Source organism: Eulemur rufifrons, chromosome 7 (assembly GCF_041146395.1).
Source record: "Eulemur rufifrons isolate Redbay chromosome 7, OSU_ERuf_1, whole genome shotgun sequence".
Taxonomy (NCBI): Eukaryota; Metazoa; Chordata; class Mammalia; order Primates; family Lemuridae; genus Eulemur; species Eulemur rufifrons.
In genome coordinates this window covers 114958312-114976519 of record NC_090989.1, presented here as the reverse complement: position 1 = coordinate 114976519, position 18208 = coordinate 114958312, and the positions used below count along the sequence as shown (strand labels likewise).

Below are 18208 nucleotides of genomic sequence, written 5' to 3'. Positions count from 1 at the left end.
GTGGAAAACAGTATGGCAGTACCTCAAAATATTAAAAATATGACACAGCCAATTCTACTTCTGGGTCTACTCCAAAAAACTGAAAGCAAGGTCTAAACACGTTTGTATACACATGTTCACAATAGCATTACCCTCAATAGTTAAAATGTGGAAGCAACCCAAGTGTCCATCAATAAATGAATGAATAATCAAAATGTACCATATACATACACTGGAGTATTATTATTCAGCCTTAAAAAGGAATGAAATTCTGACATATGCTACAACATAGATGATCTGTGAGGACAGTATGCGAAGTGAAATAGGCCAGGCAAAAAAAGACAAATATTATATGGCTCCACATTTTTGAGGCACCCAGAGTAGTCTAATTCATAGAGACAAAAAAGTAGAACGGTGGTTACCAGGGCTGGGGGAAGGAGGAATGGGGAACTATTGTTTAATTGGCATAGTTTCAGTTTTACAAGATGAAAACAGTTCCGGCGATGGATGACAGTGACAGTTACAGAACAATATGAATACACTTCCTAACACTGAACTACATACTTAAAAACGGTTAAGATGGTAAATTTTTATGTAATATTTTACCACAATAAAAAAATTGGGGGGAAAACGCAAGCAGAGAGGAAATGACTATTAGACTGCAGAAGATTTCTCAACAACAGTGAAAATAAAAACAGTAAAGTAATATACTCAAGGTGTTAAGGCAAAGTAATATCAAACTAGAATTCTAAACGATCTTTCTTTTTTTTTTTTTTTTTTTATATTTGAACTTCAATTTATTTACAGGATGCAGGATCTCACCTGCAATGCAGAAAGGCCTTTGCCTTCCAGTCTAAACGATCTTTCAATAACAAGGGTGAAGTAAAAACATTTTCAGTGACTTGACCTTCAACAGACATTCAATAAAGAAACTCCAAAGGATGTACTTTAGGAAAATAAAAACCACTTAAAATTCAAAACAAATTCAAGAAAGAGGAACACAAAAATCAAAAAGATATCAGTATATATAAGCAAACGTCATTTGGAAGACAGCTATACTCACTAATGTTAGGAGATTAAAAAGGAGGAAAAATAAGAGGAATATAGCCTGGACAGCAACAACATAAGAAGGGAGAAGCTTGATCAGAATTTAAAAATTCCAAGAGCCTTGTGCTGTTGAGGAAATACTGTGTTAAATTAAATATTCTCACTAAAAAAGTCAACCACTAAAGATATGAGTACTCAAAAGCAAACAAGATTGAAGAATAGAAAAAGTACAGAAAAAGAAGTATAATTAGCCAGGCTCACACCTGTAATCCTAGCACTCTGGGAGGCCAAGGTGGGAGGATCACTTGAGCTCAAGAGTTCAAGACCAGCCTGAGCAAGAGCAAGACCCTGTCTCTACTAAAAATAGAAAAAAATTAGCTGGGCATCATGGCACGTGCCTGTAGTCCGACCTACTCGGGAGGCTGAGGCAGGAGGATTGCTTGAACCCAGGAATTTGAGGTTGCTGGGAGCTAGGCTGACACCACAGCACTCTAGCCCAGGCAACAGTCTCAAAAAAAAAAAAAAGTATAATTAAATGGTAGAAAGAAATGCAAATATACACATAAATTCATTAGTTAAAAGACATGTATTGTATTAAAATAAACAAGAAAAAGGAAAACAAAATCCAATCCCTGTTTATAAGAAACATGCCTAAAGTATACCCGCAGAAAGTAACAGAATGAAGGCTGGGCACGGTGATTCATACTTGTAATCCCTGCTTTTTGGGAGGCTGAGGCAGGGGGATCACTTGAGCCCAGGAGTTTGAGGTTGCAGTGAGCTGTAACACCACTGCACTTTACCTCCAGGCAAGAGAGAGAGACCCTGTCTCAAAAAAAAAAAAAAAAAAAAAAAAAAAAAAAAAAAAAGCAAAGAAAGTAACAGAATGGAAAAACTAAAGATGATGCAGCTCTAAAAATGGACAAATTCTAAAAATAGACAAACGGTCTCCATAGTAAGAATATTACTGAGGCGAACAAAGAGACAATGATTAAAGGTTCTGAATACAGGAAGACACAAATATTATAAATGAATACATTTCATAACATAATTTACAAACATATAAGGCAAAAATCGACCAATTTACAATGAGAAACTAAGATATCCACAATCATACAAGATGATTTTTAACACACACCTCTCAGTAACGAAGAGCCAAACCTACAAAAGTCAGTAAGAGTATATAATATTTGATCATCAACATTGTCAATAAGTTTGATTTAAAACACATGTGCAGAAACCTGCCCCCAAAATGTGTGAATACACATTCTCTTCCAAAGAATTCTCTTCCAAACAATGCCAACAAGGACCAATATGTTCAATTATAGGTGAATTTAATTTATGATTAGCAACAAAATCTATACAGAACAACACAAAATCAATGAACTCCTGGAGGATGTAATGGAAAAACCCAATAGCAACAAAGATTAAATACCTGGGAATAAATTTAATAAGAAATGCACAAAACCTGTCTGAAGGAATTTAAAATATACATCTTCCTATACACAAATGTTCATAACAGCACTACTATAAAGCCAAAAAGTATAAACAACCCAAATGGATAAATAAAATATGGTATTTATATACAATGAAATATTATTTGGCAATAAAAAGAGATGATTACTGATACAATGTACAGCACGAATAAATCTTGAAAAATGTTATGCCAAGTGAAAGAATCAGTCACAAAAAGCCACAAATTATATGATTCCATTTACATGAAATATTCAGAATAGGCAAATCCATAGAAACAGAAAGTAGATTAGTAGTTTCCAAGGGCTAGAAAAAGAAGGGGATGGGAAGTGACTACTAATGGGTATGGAGTTTCTTTTTAGAGTGATGAAAATGTTCTGAAATTAGGTAGTAGTGATGGGTGCAAATATACTAAAAACCACTAAACTGTACACTTTAAAAGGTGAATTTTATAAGACGTGAATTATTTATCAATAAAGCTATTTTTAAAAAAAACCTGTATGAGGAAAATTTTTAAATACTCCTAAAAGATGCTAAAAGAATATAAACAATGGAAGGACATAAGATATTCTTGGATAAAATAACTCAACATTATAAAAATTCTCCCTGAGTTAATTTATAAATTCAATATAATCCCAATAAAAATACTAACAAGTCATTTTATAGAGCTGGACAAGTTGATGTTAAAATTGATATAGAAAAACCAACATGCAAGAATAACTAGGAAAGTACTGAAAAAGAAAGCCTACAGAGACCAGACCTACCAGACATTAAAACATACTATTATATAAAGCCTTTATAATTAAAACATTGTGGCCTAAGTGTATGAATTGACAAAGAAACCAGTGGAATAGAAAAAAAGTCTAAAATTTCACCCAAATACATAAGGAAATTTAGTATATGACAAAAGTAGCATCTCCCATCACTGGGCAAAAATTGGACATTTTTTCCAGATGACTTTTTTTAAATTGCAGTAAAATATACATAAAATTTACCATCTTAACCATTTTTAAGTGTGTTTTTTTTTTTTTTTTCCAGGCTTCCTGGTCTTTACTGGGGGCGTGGGCTGAGGGTAGGTTGCCCATGGAGGTGGCCCCGGAGCACAGAGGTCCCAGCAACAGCCTACTCAGGGCCTTCACCAGGGCCTCGCTGGCCTCGATGAGGATCTGGATCTCCGCCCTGGCAGCCTCATCCGCTGCCCCCAACAGCTCCGCCTGCGCCTTCTCCAAGTTCGCCTTGGCTGTCCCCAGGTCTAGCATGTCCAGCGTCACTGGCTCTTCCGCCAGTAACTGCACCGAGGAGTCGGCATTCACCGTGACGGAGCCACTGCTCACGAAGTACTTGGAGGTGGTGCCATCCTTCGCGAGCACCACGACCAGCCCAGGCCGCAGGACCTGCAGAGTGGGTACGTGGGCCGCCAGGATGCCGAAGGCTCTGGTCAGCGTGGGCACATCCACCTGCAGGACGTTGGCGCAGCTGAAGAACACCTGCGTGGGGGAGGCGAAGGCGAAGGACCTCTGGCCGGGCCGGCGGCCTCGGTTAAGTGCGAGCCTGGCGGCGGAGCAGCGCAGCAGACAGCATGGCGGTGGCGGCGGCAGCGGCGGACTCCCCTTAAGTGTACATTTTTAAGTGTACAATTCAATAGTATTAACTACATTCTCACTGTTGTGCAACGAATCTCCAGAACTCTCTTCATCTTGCAAAACTGAAACTCCGTACTCACTAAACACAAACTTCCCATTCCCTCCTCCCCTCAGGTCCTGGCAACCGCCATTCTACTTTCTGTCTCTATGAATGAGACTACTCTCAGTACCTCATATATGTGGAATCATACAATATTTACCTTTTTGTGACTGACTTACTTTACTCAGCATAATGCCTTCAAGGTTAATCCATTCCTTAGCATATGTCAAAATTTCCTTCCTTTTAAAGGCTGAATAATATTCCACTGCATGTAGGTATCACATCTTGTTTATTTATTCATCTGTCAATGCACACTTAAGTTGCTTCCACATTTGAACTGAGAACATGAGCATACAAGTAGCAGTAAGAGATCTGCTTTTTTTTTTTAAATTCAGTCCCCATGGAGTCCCTCAAAAATTGCCAATGCTGACTATATTTCAAGTCATCATGGCAGGGTATTGGGAAAGGTTTTCCATTAACAATAATTGCACCTCGGATAAACCTCATTGGCTATGATACTGCCACTGCACAAAGCTAAGACAACTGCTTTAAATTCCTTTGAGTAGTTACCCAGAAATGTAAGTGGCTCAGTCACATGGTAATTCTGTTTTTAATTTTTTGAGGAACCACCATACTGTTGGCTCCAGAATGGCTCCAGAATGGCTACACCATTTTACATTCCCACAAGCAGAGCACAGGTGTTCCAAATTCGACACATCCTTGCCAACACTTGTTATTTTCTATGGTTTTACTGATAGCCATCCTAATGGGTGTAAGGTGGTATATCCCACCGTGGTTTTAATTTGCATGTTCCTAATAATTAGTGATGTTGAGCATCTTTTCATGTGCTTGTTGGCCATTTGTTTATTTCCTTTGGAGAAATGTCTATTCAAAATTTTTGCCTATTTTTAAATCAGATTCGTGATTTTTTTATTGTTGAATTGTAGGCATTCTTTATATATTCTATGATATTAACCCCTTATTAAATATATGATTTGCAAATATTTTCTCACATTCCATAGGTTGCCTTTTCACTGCTGATGGTGTCCTTTAATGCACAAATGTTTCTAATTTTGATGCAGTCCAATTTATGTTTTTTTCTTTCATGCCCTGTTGTCATATCTGAGAAATCACTGCCAAATCCAATGTGATGAAGGTTTTCCCTTATGTTTTCTTCTAAGAGTTTTACAGTTTTAGGTCTTCCATTCATTTTGAGTTAATTTTTATATGTGGTATAAGGTAAAGGTCCAACCCCATAATTTTGCATATGGATATCCAGTTTCCCCAACACCATTTGTTGAAACAACTGTCCTTTCCCCGTTTAATAGTTTTGGTACCCTTGTCAAAAATCATTTGCCATATATGTGAGGGTTTCTTTCTGTGCTCTCTATTCTATGTGTAGCTTTATGCCACTACTACAGCATTTTCATTGCTGTAGCTTTGTAGTAAGTTTTGTGTGTGTGTGGGGGGGGGTGTTTGTTTTTTACAGAAACGTTTCATGTAAAGTGTAGCATACTCCAGCATAAGGAATGGCATGGAGTCGCACCAGCAGGGATGCATAAGTGACTCCCACAAGAGCCTCCCATGCATGGCACAGAGGATGAGAAAGGAAACCATGAAACAAAAGAGCCCATGGCCTCAGACAGGGCAAAGCCCAGAATGGCACAGAAGAACTGCTGCTTGTGAGACAGGTTCCTGGCATAGCCAGTGATCAAGCAGCCAAACATTGTTCCAATGCCAGCTCCTGAACCAGCCACACCAACTGTGGCTGTCCCAGCACCAATAAATTTGGCTGCTGCATCAATGTCCTGGGAGACAACACTGGTATGGAACTCCCATCTGGCTGCCTGGAGTGGGGAGCTGCTGTAGGAGGGCTGTTTAGATGAATTCTCTGGCCTATTCAGGAAGGGGCAGACACAGGCCTGGTTAGACCCCAGGTACAACACCAGATCAGAGCCAGCAAAATGAGCAATGCCCGAGTGGTCTGCTCTTTTTCAGTCTGCATTCCCACTGCCCTGAAGCCCGTGCCTGCCCCACAACACTCAGCCTGCTCCTTGTGACTATAATAAGTTTTGAAATCGGAAAGTGTGAGACCTCCAACTTTGTTCTTTTTCAAGATTGTTTTGGCTATTCAGGGTCCCTTGAGATTCCATATGAATTTTAGAATGGGTTTTTCTATTTCTGCAAAAAAGTCACTGGGATTTTTTTTTATTGATACATAATAATTGTACATATTCATGGATTACATGTTACATCTTGAAACAAGCACACAACATACAATGATCAACTCAGGGTAACTGGAACAAGATTCACCTGAAACATTCATCATTGCTTTATGTTGGGAGCATTTGAAAACGTCTAGCTATTCTGAAATACAATAAACTATTGTCAACTATAGCTGCCCCATTGTACCACTGAACATCAGAACTTCTTCCTTCTATTAAACATAATTACCCCTTCACCAACATCTCTTCATTACCCCATCCCACCACCCTGATCAACCTCTAGTAGCCACCATTCTATTCACTACCTCCTTAAGATCAATTTTTTTTTAGGTCTCATATTTGAGTGTGAAAATGAAATATTTGTCTTTCTGTGTCTGGTTTATTTCACTTAAAATAATGTCCTGCAGATCTATCCATGTTTCTACAAATGACAACATTTCCTTCTTTTTCATGGCTAAATAATATTCCATTGTGTACATACACCACATCATTTTTATCCATTTCTCCCTTGATAAACCCTTAAGCTGGTTCCATAATTTAGCCATTGTGAATAATGCCGCAATAAACACTGAAGTGCAAATATCTTCTGGTTACATTTTATGACTTTGCCTCACCCAAGCAAGGTTTAGAGGCATGCCCTTCCCCTCTACAATGCTCACCATGTCTGTGACCCTTAGTTGTGAGTTTGTCCCCCCCAACCCCCTAATCCCTGGAGAATATTACTACCATGTGAGCTCCATAGTGTTGATCAGTTAGTAGCAATTTGATGGCGAGTATATGTGTAGACTATTCCTCCAATCTTGTGATATCTCACTGTGGATAATGGGCTCAAGCTCGATACATGAAAATATAAGCAGTGCTAGATCACTGTCATTTCTTATAATTGAGTAATATTCCATTGTAAACATATACCAAATTTTAGTAATCCACTCATGAATTGACAGGCACTTGGGTTCTTTCCAGAGCCTTGCAATAGTGAATTGTGTTGCCATAAACATTCGGGTGCAGATGTCTTTATTATAGAATGTCTTTTGATCTTTTGAGTAGATGCCCAATAGTGCTATTTTGATAGGGGTGGCATTGAATCTGTACAGGGCTTTGGGTAGTACTGACATCTTAGTAATATTAAGTTTTCCAATCTATGGAAACAGGATGTCTTTCCATTTATTGGTGTCCTCTCTAATTTCTTCCAGCAAAATTTTGTAGTTTTCAGTATTACAAGCCTTTTGTCTCCTTCATTAAGTTTATTCCTAAATACTGTGTCCTTTTTTTTGAGACAAGGTCTTGCTCTGTTACCGAGCTAGAGTACAGTGGCATCATCATACACAGCTCACTGAAACCTCAAACTCCTGGGCTCAAGTGATCCTCCTGCCTCAGCCTCCCAAGTAACTAGGACTATAGGGACACACCACAACACCCAGCTAATTTTTCTATTTTTTGTAGAGACAGGGTCTCACCATTTTGCTCAGGCTGGTCTCAAACTCCTGGCCTCAAGTGATCCTCCCACCCCAGCTTCCTCTGCAAAGTGCTAGGATTACAAGCATGTACCACCATGCCCAGCTATTTGTTCTTTTTAATGTTATCATAAGTGGAATTTTTTCTTAATTTCCTTGTCAGATTGTTCACTATTAGTGTATAGAAGTGAAATTGATGTCTGTATGTTAATTTTGTATTCTTCAACTTTGCTGAATTTGTTTATCAGACTCAGGGTTTTTTAATGGAATCTTCAGGATTTTTTCCATATAAGACCATGTCATCTATGAACAGAGATCATTTTACTGCTTCCTTTCCAGTTTGGATGCCTTCTATTTCTTTTTCTTACCTAATTGCTCGTTAGGACTCCAGTACTATGTTAAACAAAAGTGAAGAAAGTGGACATCCTTGTCTTCTTCCTGATACTACAGGAAAAACTTTCAGGCTTCCTCCATTGAGTATGATGTTATCTGTGAAATTTTCATATATGGCCCTTACTATGTTGCAGTAGCTTCCTTCTAGTCCTAGTTTGTTGAGTATTATGTATCATAAAAGAGTGTTGAATTTTGTCAATTTTTTTTGTATCAATTGAAAGATGAGCTTTCTAACAAATAAATGGTGCTGAGTAGTCATTTGAAAAATGATAAAATTATATCTATATTTCATACTATGCACAAAAATAAACTCCAGAAGAATTAAGAATCTAAATGTAAAAATTGAAAGCAGACACCAGCTTAGCCAAATGATCAAGGTAAACATCACCAATGATAAAATACATCAACATGATGAATGCTTTGATGTAATGCTCTGTGAAAGAAAGACACAATATCATTTTTGTGGTATTTTTATTAAAAATGCATAACCTCACTCCAATCATGAGAAAACACTGGACAAGCCCAAACAGAGGGACATTCTGGAAAACAACTGATCAGTACTCTTCAAAAATGTCAAAGTAATGAAAGACAAAGGAAAACTGAAGGCTGCTAAAAAAAAAGAGAAGACTAAGGAGAAATAACAATTGAATGCAGTGCAGTTCCTGGATAGGATCCTGGAACAGAAAAATGTCAGAGGAAAAAATGGTGAAATTGAAACAAAGTCTATAGTTTGGTCAATAATATTAAACTGATATTAATATTATATTACTCTTGATAATTATACTATGATTATGTAATATGTTTTCATTAGGGGAAATGGAATGAAGGATACAAGTGAATTCTACATCTTTTGCAACTTTCCTGTCAACTCTAAAGTTAGTTCAAAATAAAATGTTGTTTTAGAAAAGAAATATAGCAATTAATGGACAATTTAGAGTTATAACCATCAAAAGAACTAAAAGTAGATATGGTTAAAGGTGATTTTACCAATCTATGCTGTTAGAAGTCAGTGTAGTTCCCTTGAGGAAGACGGGGTTCATGACTGGAAAGGGGTACTAGGGTACTTGTAATAGTCTGTTTCTAGATCTACGATGCTGGTTACACAGATATATTTACTGAAAATTCATCAAGCTGTGTAATTATATTATATACAATTTTTTAATCTATCATATTTCAAATAAAGGTATCTTCCTTAACATGGTTTTATCTCTGCAGAGTGAGACTAAAAATATAAGGAAGACTTTTAAAATTTAAAAATTGAAGGCAACCAAAAATTTGGGGCTTTTTTTCTTTTTTTTTCTTTTTTTTTTCCCAGACAGGGTCTTGCCCTGTCACCCTGGCTAGAGTGCAGTGGCATCATCATAACTCACTGCAACCTCAAACTCCTGGGTTCAGGCGATCCTCCTGACTCAGCTTCCCAAGTAGCTGGGACTACAGGTGCACACCACAGTGCCTAGCTAATTTTTTTTCTATTTTTCCGTAGACACAGGGTCTTGTTCTTGCTCAGGCTGGTCCTGAACTCCTGAGCTCAAGCAATCCTCTGGCCTCGGCCTCCTAGAGTGCTAGAATTACAAGTGTGAGCCACCGTGCCCAGCCTTGAAAGCAGCCAAATATTAAAGAAAGAAGTCAGAAAGCCAAACCTGAGACCCTAGGCTCAGAAGAGTCTAGAAAGCACGTCTTTTCTCATCCTTAGCACCTGATTTCCTATCTTCTTCTTCAGGCAATATGGGATTTTGTGCAAGATAAACAACCCATAAGAATAAGGTTAGGCTGGGTGTGGTGGCTCACACCTGTAATCCTAGCACTCTGGGAAGGCAAGGTGGGAGGAGCGCTTGAGGTCAGGAGTTCGAGACCAAGCCTGAGCAAGAGTGAGGCCCTGTCTCTACCAAAAATAGAAAAAATTAGCCAGGTGTGGTGGTGCACACCTATAGTCCCAGCTACTTTGAAGGCTGGGGCAGGAGGGTCACTTAAACCCAGGAGTTTGAGGTTGCAGTGAGCTATGATGATGTCACTGCACTCTACCCAGGGTGACACAGCAAGGCAACACAGTGAGACTCTGTCTCAAAAAAAAAAAAAAAAAAGAAAAAAGAATAAGGGTAGATAAAATAGGGAGTGCTTTAATGGATAGCTATCAGACAAAAAAAATTCATACATAGTGAGTATTAGAAAATATAACTTTGAGTTTCCTATTTTGGACATACAAATTTTATCAAAAGCAGACCGGTTACTTAAGACAGATTTAGATTAATCATGCAAAATTCATCAAAGTTGCCATTAGTCACAACATGAAAAATTTCTTTACATACTGCTGTAGGAATCCTAATAAATAATTAGATGGTAAGCCGAGGATTTCTCAACTCTTGAGGTAGTTAAGATGATTTTAAAAATCAGAAAATGTTTTACATAAATTAGCAAGTCAAATTAATGTAATAGTTATCTGTTTTTCACTCAAGGCCAATTGTTTCTTTACAGGGTGAATTACCAGAGTGAATTTTACACAAACAGGAAGAGATGTCAAATAAGTAAGAAGCTTCTAATACTAACAGATCAATAGATTAGACAGACAGACAGACAGGCATACCTAGATACAGATATAGCCTATTAAGGCTTTGTTTGGAAGTTTGTCAATATAGTTAAAAGTGAAAAGAAAATAATCCTTTGGTGCTATATTTTCTACGTTGATGACAGAGACATGTACTAACACTCTTATTTCAAACACACCAATTTTCTGGTTGCATATTCAATTCAATTTACCAGACATATCCATATCCCTGTTCGTAACAGCATCATTAGCCACAACATCTTTGATTATGAAGTACAATGGTTTTTCTAGACATGGTACTCTTGCTCTGTGAATAACAACAGACTCTTCCACTACTTATTGCTATTTTTTTTTTTTTTTGGTGGTGGTGGTTGTTTTGTTTTGTTTTGTTTTAGAGATGGGGGTCTCACTATATTGCTCAGGCTAGAGTGCAGTGGCTATTCACAGGTGTGATCACAGTGTACTACAGCCTCGAACTCCTAGGCTCAAGCAATCCTCCCACCTCAGCCTCTGAGTAGCTGGGACGAGAGGTATGCATGCCCAGAACTATTATATTTTTATTCTTCCTACTTCTGGGAACCCTCGTAGCTTTTTTTCTCTTCTTTCATCACAAATTTAAGATTTTATGTCACTTCATAATATCCACATTTCCTTTAGCCTACATATATTTAATTTTTTAACAAGTCAAAAGGACATACAATATGTACCAAAGGACATATAGGGCTTGCGATAAAGTATGTTACAAACAAGTTAGTTTAACAGTATAATCTTATCTAAGTATATACTTGTTTCTATTCATAATAAAGCAGTCAGTTTAATACAGTCACACAGCTCATCATCCTAATTTAACCAATTAACTGAAATACAGCTAAACTTAAGATAGCACATAAAACATTACAAAGAAATGCTGTTTTTAAAATTACAGTAAACAGTGACATTAGTGAAAGGATAATCAATCAAAAACAATGGCTAATTTTCTCAAATATCTACAAATAGAACTAACATATGATCCAGCAATCCCACTACTGGAAATTTATCCAAAGGAAAGGAATTCACTCTATCGAAGAGATATCTGCACCCTCGTATTTAATGCAGCACTATTCACAATAGCCAAGATACAGAATCAACCTTGGTGTTGAACAGATTAATGGATAAAGAAAATGTACACACACACACACACACACACACACACACAAAATGGAATAAATTTCAGCCACAAACAATGAAACCCTGTCATTCCCAGCAACACGGATGGAATTAGAGGACATTACCTAAAGTGCAATAAGCCAAGAATAGAAAGTTAAACACCGCAGGTTCTCACTCATACGTGGAAGCTAAGAAAAACTGATCTTATAGAAGTTAAAAGTAGAACAGAAGATACTAGAGACAGGGAGAGATTGCAGCGGTCCCCAACCTTTTAGGTACCAGGGACCAGTTTCATGGAAGACAATTTCCCATGGGGGTTGGGTGCAGTGGGGCGGGGAGGCAGAGCTCAGGCGGTGATGTGAGTGAAGGGGAACGGCTGGCTATAAGTACAGATGAAGCTTCGCTCCTTCACCCACCGCTCACCTCCTGCTGTGCACCCCCCCTTTCCTAAGCAGTTTCATAGAAGACAATTTTTCCACAGATGGTGGGGCGGGGCACGGACCAGGGTTGGGGATGGCAGTGTTAAAGGGTTCTATACCACTGTTGGATGACTACAGTTAAAAATAATGTATAGTTTCAAATAGCTAGAAGGACACTGAACATTCCCAACACAAAGAAATGATAAATGTTTGAGATGATGCATATCCTACTAACTGATCACTATACATTATATGTATTGAAACATACCGTGTACCCCATGAATATGTATAATTATTATTTGTCAATTTAAAAAATTAAATTAAAAAATGGCTAATTTTCTTTTTTTTTTTTTTTTTTTTTTTTTTTTTTTGAGACAGAGTCTCACTCTGTTGCCCAGGCTAGAGTGAGTGCCGTGGCGTCAGCCTAGCTCACAGCAACCTCAAACTCCTGAGCTCAAGCGATCCTCCTGTCTCAGCCTCCCGAGTAGCTGGGACTACAGGCATGCGCCACCATGCCCGGCTAATTTTTTCTATATATATTTTTAGCTGTCCATATAATTTCTTTCTATTTTTAGTAGAGATGGGGTCTCGCTCTTGCTCAGGCTGGTCTCGAACTCCTGAGCTCAAACGATCCGCCCACCTCGGCCTCCAAGAGTGCTAGGATTACAGGCGTGAGCCACCGCGCCCGGCCTAAAAATGGCTAATTTTCAAATCACTTACTTATATTTGAATGAATTCACAATACCCTAGAAAAAACAGAAAGTATACTGGGAAGTCCCAATCAAAAAGAAGCCACAAAGATTTTTGGCTTCTCCAAACTACTTTCCCATATTCTATCTTTCCATACATTTAGAATTCTTTGAGGGCTGAGACAACGTCATGTCCCTTTGTCAACTCAGTGCCTCACACAGTGCCTATACCACAGTAAGCACTCCATATGTGCCTGCTGAGTGACTCACACGAAGACCAGCTGGTGGGGAGGTACCATCTCTCTATGCCTACCAACTGGCTGCTGTGCTGGTTCATACCATCCCCAAGAATAAGGAAGGCAAAAAAAAAGAAAAAAAAGGCTTGAATTTAAAAGGGCAGTAAACAGAAAACAGAAGAAGGGAGTTGGAAAGTATTATACTCAGAATAAAATTCTAATTAGATCACCACAGATTATTCCAATAGGGAAAAAAAGACTTTAAAAAGTTACATGTATTTTTAAAACAAAGATGACTCTGGCTGCCACGTGTAAGGACCAGAGACAGAAAAAGACTGGAGGAAGGAAGGTCAGTAGGAGGCTATTACTATAGTCCAGAGAAGAAGGAAAGGTGGCTCAGACTATGGTAATAACAGTAGGAATGGAGACAAATGGTTACGGATAAACTTTTTGCTTCAGGCAATTTCTATTAATAACAATTATCTTCAGACTGGATGAGGCAAAACAAGTATTGGTATCTTGTGCAAAATGGGCATTTAATAAATTTAATCAATGAACTGATGGAAACCAAAGCTCGATATGAATAGGAAGATTAGAGAAAGTTCCTAACTGCTCTAAGCAAACCTTCAACAAGTTATACTGCGCCAAATAAAATTCCATGCAGCTGTTGGCAATCATTCAGAAACAATGGCAAGCAAGAGAGGTTGCCAGAAGACCAAAGACAGCAAAGTATAGTGCTGGTATTCAAAAAAAGAGAAATGGCATCCTGCCAACTATGGATTATTGAAGTTAAAAGTAATTCTAGACATGATTCTAGAATCATTACTAAGAGAAATTTGTGAACACTTAGAAAAAGTAGTAATCAGTTCTGGCTTCAGCAGCATATATACTAAAATTGAAATGAAACAGAGATTAGCATGGCCCCTACACAAGGATGATTTGTAAATTCATGAAGCGTTCCATATTTTTACTTCAATTTTTAAAAAATCCTTTCCTGAAAAAAAGAAAAGAAAAAGTAGTAATCAACATATGCTACTGGAAAGTAGTAAAGTTTCATTAGAATAAGTAATGACAGACTGAAGCTCTTTTCCTGACAGTCATTAGGGTTAAAAAAATGAGGCATATAAAATCTGAGTTTTAGTAAGGCAACTAACTGTCCAAGTTCTTCATATATTCCTTGTGTGAACCTGGAAATAGTTGAGGCAGATAATGATAAATTAGCTGAACTTCTAACTGGCTGATCAACTGGAACCAAAGAATTAATAAATTTTTTATCACTCTTAAGAGGCGTCTCTAGCAAGGCAAAAGCTCTGCTCTTAGCCCTGCCTAGTCAACATTTTATTTATTTACTTACTTATCATTATTTTTTTAGAGATAGGTCTCACTCTGTCATCCAGGCTGGAGAGCAGTTGGGCAATCATAGCACACTGCAGCCTCGCACTCCCAAACTCAAGCAATCCCCTTCCTCAGCCTCCCGAGTAGCTGGGACTACATGTGCATGCCACCACACCTGGATAATTTTTTGTAGAGATGGGGTCTCACTATATCGCCCAGGCTGGTCTCGAATTTCAGAGCTCAAGCAATCCTCCCACCTCGGCCTCCCAAAGCACTGGGATTACAGGCATGACCCACAGTGCCCACCCTAGTCAACATTTTAATAAAAGATTTGCATGAAGGCAATGCCAACATTATCAAACTTATAGTTTATCAAATGTACAAATTTGACATGTATTGGATGACCAAATCAGGATTTTAAAAAATGTCAACAGACTAGAAGCAAACTGCCAAAATAAAATTTAATATGGATAAATGTGAAGTTCACCAAAAAATATTCTATTAAAGAATTGGGTATTTAACCTGCAATTCTGTATCCCCCATAACAATAAGATGAAATAAAAAAAAAAAAAAAGATAAAAAGATAAAAAGAAAAAAAAAAGAATTGGGAAAGCATGACTTTAAAAATTAGGAGAACATAGACAAAACAATTCAAAAATTTAAACTCCAAAACCAACAATAACTGGTAACATATATATCACACTTAGATGCCAGAAACCATTCTAAATGCTTTACATCTATACATTAATTTAATTCTTTCAACAACCGTGTAAGATACGTGCTATTATTAACCCTATTTTACAGATCAGGAAACTCAGGCCCAGAGCGTTTACATAATTCACTCAAGGTTTTCCAGCGAATAAACTGCAGAGCTAGGATTTAAGCCCAGGAAGGCTAGCCCCAGAGTTAATCTTCTCAACCAGTACATGAATGAATCAATGGTGTGATGTGGTTGCCAAAGAAATGAATCTACTCTTAAAGCACATGTTTTAAAGCCAGAGAGATTAACTTATGGTATTTTATACTAGTTAATACCTAATTTGGGTTAACATGCTTTTAAAAAAAACGTGGATGAACTAAAACAAATCCACAAGTAAGCCATCATGACTGTGAGGCGGTTCAAAATAAAACAATGATATAAAAGTCACTGAGAATATTTTCTCTACAGAAGAAAAGAATCAGTGGAATACAGTATCTTCAAATACCCAAAAATCCATAATACAGAAGAGATAAAACACATACAATGACTATACAACTTCCAGTTCAGTAAGAGTCTCATAAAAATGAGAGGTGTCCAAGCTAGATGTGGCATGTGCCTATAATCCCAACTACTCAGGAGGTTGAGGCAGGAAGACTGTTTGAGCCCAGGAGTTCAAGACCAGCCTGGACAACACAGCAAGACACCATCTCAAATAAAAATTAGAATTGTCTAAATATCTTTGCCACAGAGAAGACATACAAATCCAGAAAAATATACAAATGCATATAATTTTGCATAAAATTTCCAAGAGTTCACAAACCTACTTTTAAATCTATTCATGCCCCATCCCTAGAGAGTCATGTATCCCAGATTAAAATGGAAAGGATTCAACTTGAATGGTATATTAATCTTTAAAATCCATTACAACTTAAAACTCTATGATCTAAAAGAAGTCAACTTATGCTTTTTAGTTTCTTCTGAGATCCATTATGATACCTATTGCAATTAGACTTTAAAAGATGATGACCAGGACGTACATTCCATTTCAAGTTGTATTGAGAACACATAGCTCAGACAGTTAAGAATTCTGGCTGCAAGGGAAAAACTTGAATGTGCCACTTATACTACACATTCACAAGAACAGGGGTGGGTGAATTGCATGATCACAAAACGGGAATATGAAGTAATACACACTAGAAAAATTTAGTTTTCCCTCCCTCCCTCCCTCCCTTCCTCCCTCCCTCCCTTCCTTCCTTCCTTCCTTTCTTTTGAGACAGGTTCTCCCTCTGTTGCCTGGGCTAGAGTGCAGCGGCATCATCATACCTCATTGCAACCTCAAACTCCTGGTCTTGGACTCCTAGGCCTTAAGCGATCCTTCTGCCTTGGCTCCCAAAGTGTTAGGATTACAGGTATGAGCCACCAGGTCCAACCAGTTTTATTTCTTAACTAAGCATCTAGAAATGAAGATAACTAGGAAGTAAGAGTTTACTAAGTCTTGGGCCTTTATTAACAAATACAAGTGTCACACTGATGAAACTGCAACTGCACTGCCAGAACAATGCTACAGACACTACGTTTGCCATTAGACTAGACTAGCTCCAGGGACAATATGTTGTAATAAATAACAAACACATCCAAAGCCAGCACACAAGTGTGATACAATCTGGGGTCTAGGCATTTGATTTTTCTCCTAGTGTTATTTGAGAATGGACACTGCCGTTAAAAATTAATTATAGTTATATGATAGTGATAAAGCTTTAGCTAAATTACAAGCTAACCAACAAAATGGAAAAGCAAGATGCAATTAAAGATCAATTAAACTATTTTATATTTAATTTTGAACAGAGGCAGGATCATTATGCAATATGGAGAACACATTAATAACTTCAACTATATTTGTTAGGTGAAGATGATTCCCATCCGTTAAGAGAAAAGAAAATAAGTGGCCCACAAAAGATTCGGCTGTGGAAATCAAGCAAAAAAACACAAAACTAAGATTTGGGGGAGAGAGGGGAAGGAGAAGAATGAACTACTGACTTACTAAAAGCATATAAGTGGGGCAGGGAGTCTGTGCTCTCTGAGACAGAATGAGGAAAAGAGAAAAGAATGCAAAGGCTAAAGGGAGCTTCAGCAGTGACTATGGAAAAAGAATAAGCGTGATAACTGCTTCAACAGAAAAAGGGAAACAATACAGGGTACTCTTCTAAATCAGCATCCATGGTAGTCAATAACAAAAAATGCCTAACTCATGAAGGGCACTTAATACCTAGAGAGTTTTGTTACAAGTGCATTCCCTTAAATTAGTCCATGTACTCCCCAGAATACACCGAATAGACAGGTACTACTATTTTACAGATGAAGAAACTAAGATCACACAATGGAAGCTAGCACAGGCTGGTACGAGAGGCCGAGCGCTCATCCATTTCTGCTGTCTCTCAGCGAGATCCCACGAAAACCTTTATTATTTCATTGTGGAGAAGGACCATGGCTTTCCAGAATTTCTCAAAGGTGTCTGGGCCCAAGAGTGATTCTCTACTTTAGAGAAAAGTTCCCTTATATGGAGGTTCTTCCAAGCAAAAAAGCCTTGGGACTAAAAAAGACAAAATACAAACAAAAAACACACCTGGTGGAGACAGATGGAGGCGGGTGCTTCATGAAAGCAGGGGGAAAAGTCAGAAAATCAGATTTAGAAGCCATCCTTCTCTGAAGAGAACCATAAAGTGGAAAGCAGCCTTCCTCTCTTCCATGAGGAGTGACTCAGGGACGTTACCTCCCCCAATTTGCTCTGTGCGTGTAGGAGGTGACTCTCTCCAACTTCCGACTCTCGCCCAGACACTTAAGGGTTACTCCGCCAGGCCTGGGAAGCCGTGGGACTAAACAGATGGGACTC

At 38.1% G+C, this 18208-nt stretch overlaps 2 protein-coding genes and 2 non-coding genes across 5 annotated transcripts in view; 1 reads left to right on the top strand and 3 right to left on the bottom strand.

The window, feature by feature from the left end:
- Positions 1-18208, bottom strand: part of TFDP2 (transcription factor Dp-2) — a 161906-nt gene that overhangs the window by 143323 nt on the left and 375 nt on the right. The gene's annotated exons all lie outside the window — the stretch shown is intronic.
- Positions 2165-18015, bottom strand: LOC138385787 (uncharacterized). Its single transcript, XM_069472009.1, has 4 exons — positions 17942-18015; positions 5802-6075; positions 3551-4106; positions 2165-2184 (listed from the first exon to the last, which is right to left on the bottom strand). Exons 1-4 carry the CDS (start codon positions 18013-18015, stop codon positions 2165-2167), a joined length of 924 nt encoding a protein of 307 aa, XP_069328110.1.
- LOC138388704 (U4 spliceosomal RNA) lies at positions 4575-4715 on the bottom strand. The gene has a single exon (XR_011234202.1). It is a non-coding gene; the product is annotated as a U4 spliceosomal RNA (small nuclear RNA).
- Positions 14149-14252, top strand: LOC138388840 (U6 spliceosomal RNA). Its single transcript, XR_011234319.1, has one exon. It is a non-coding gene; the product is annotated as a U6 spliceosomal RNA (small nuclear RNA).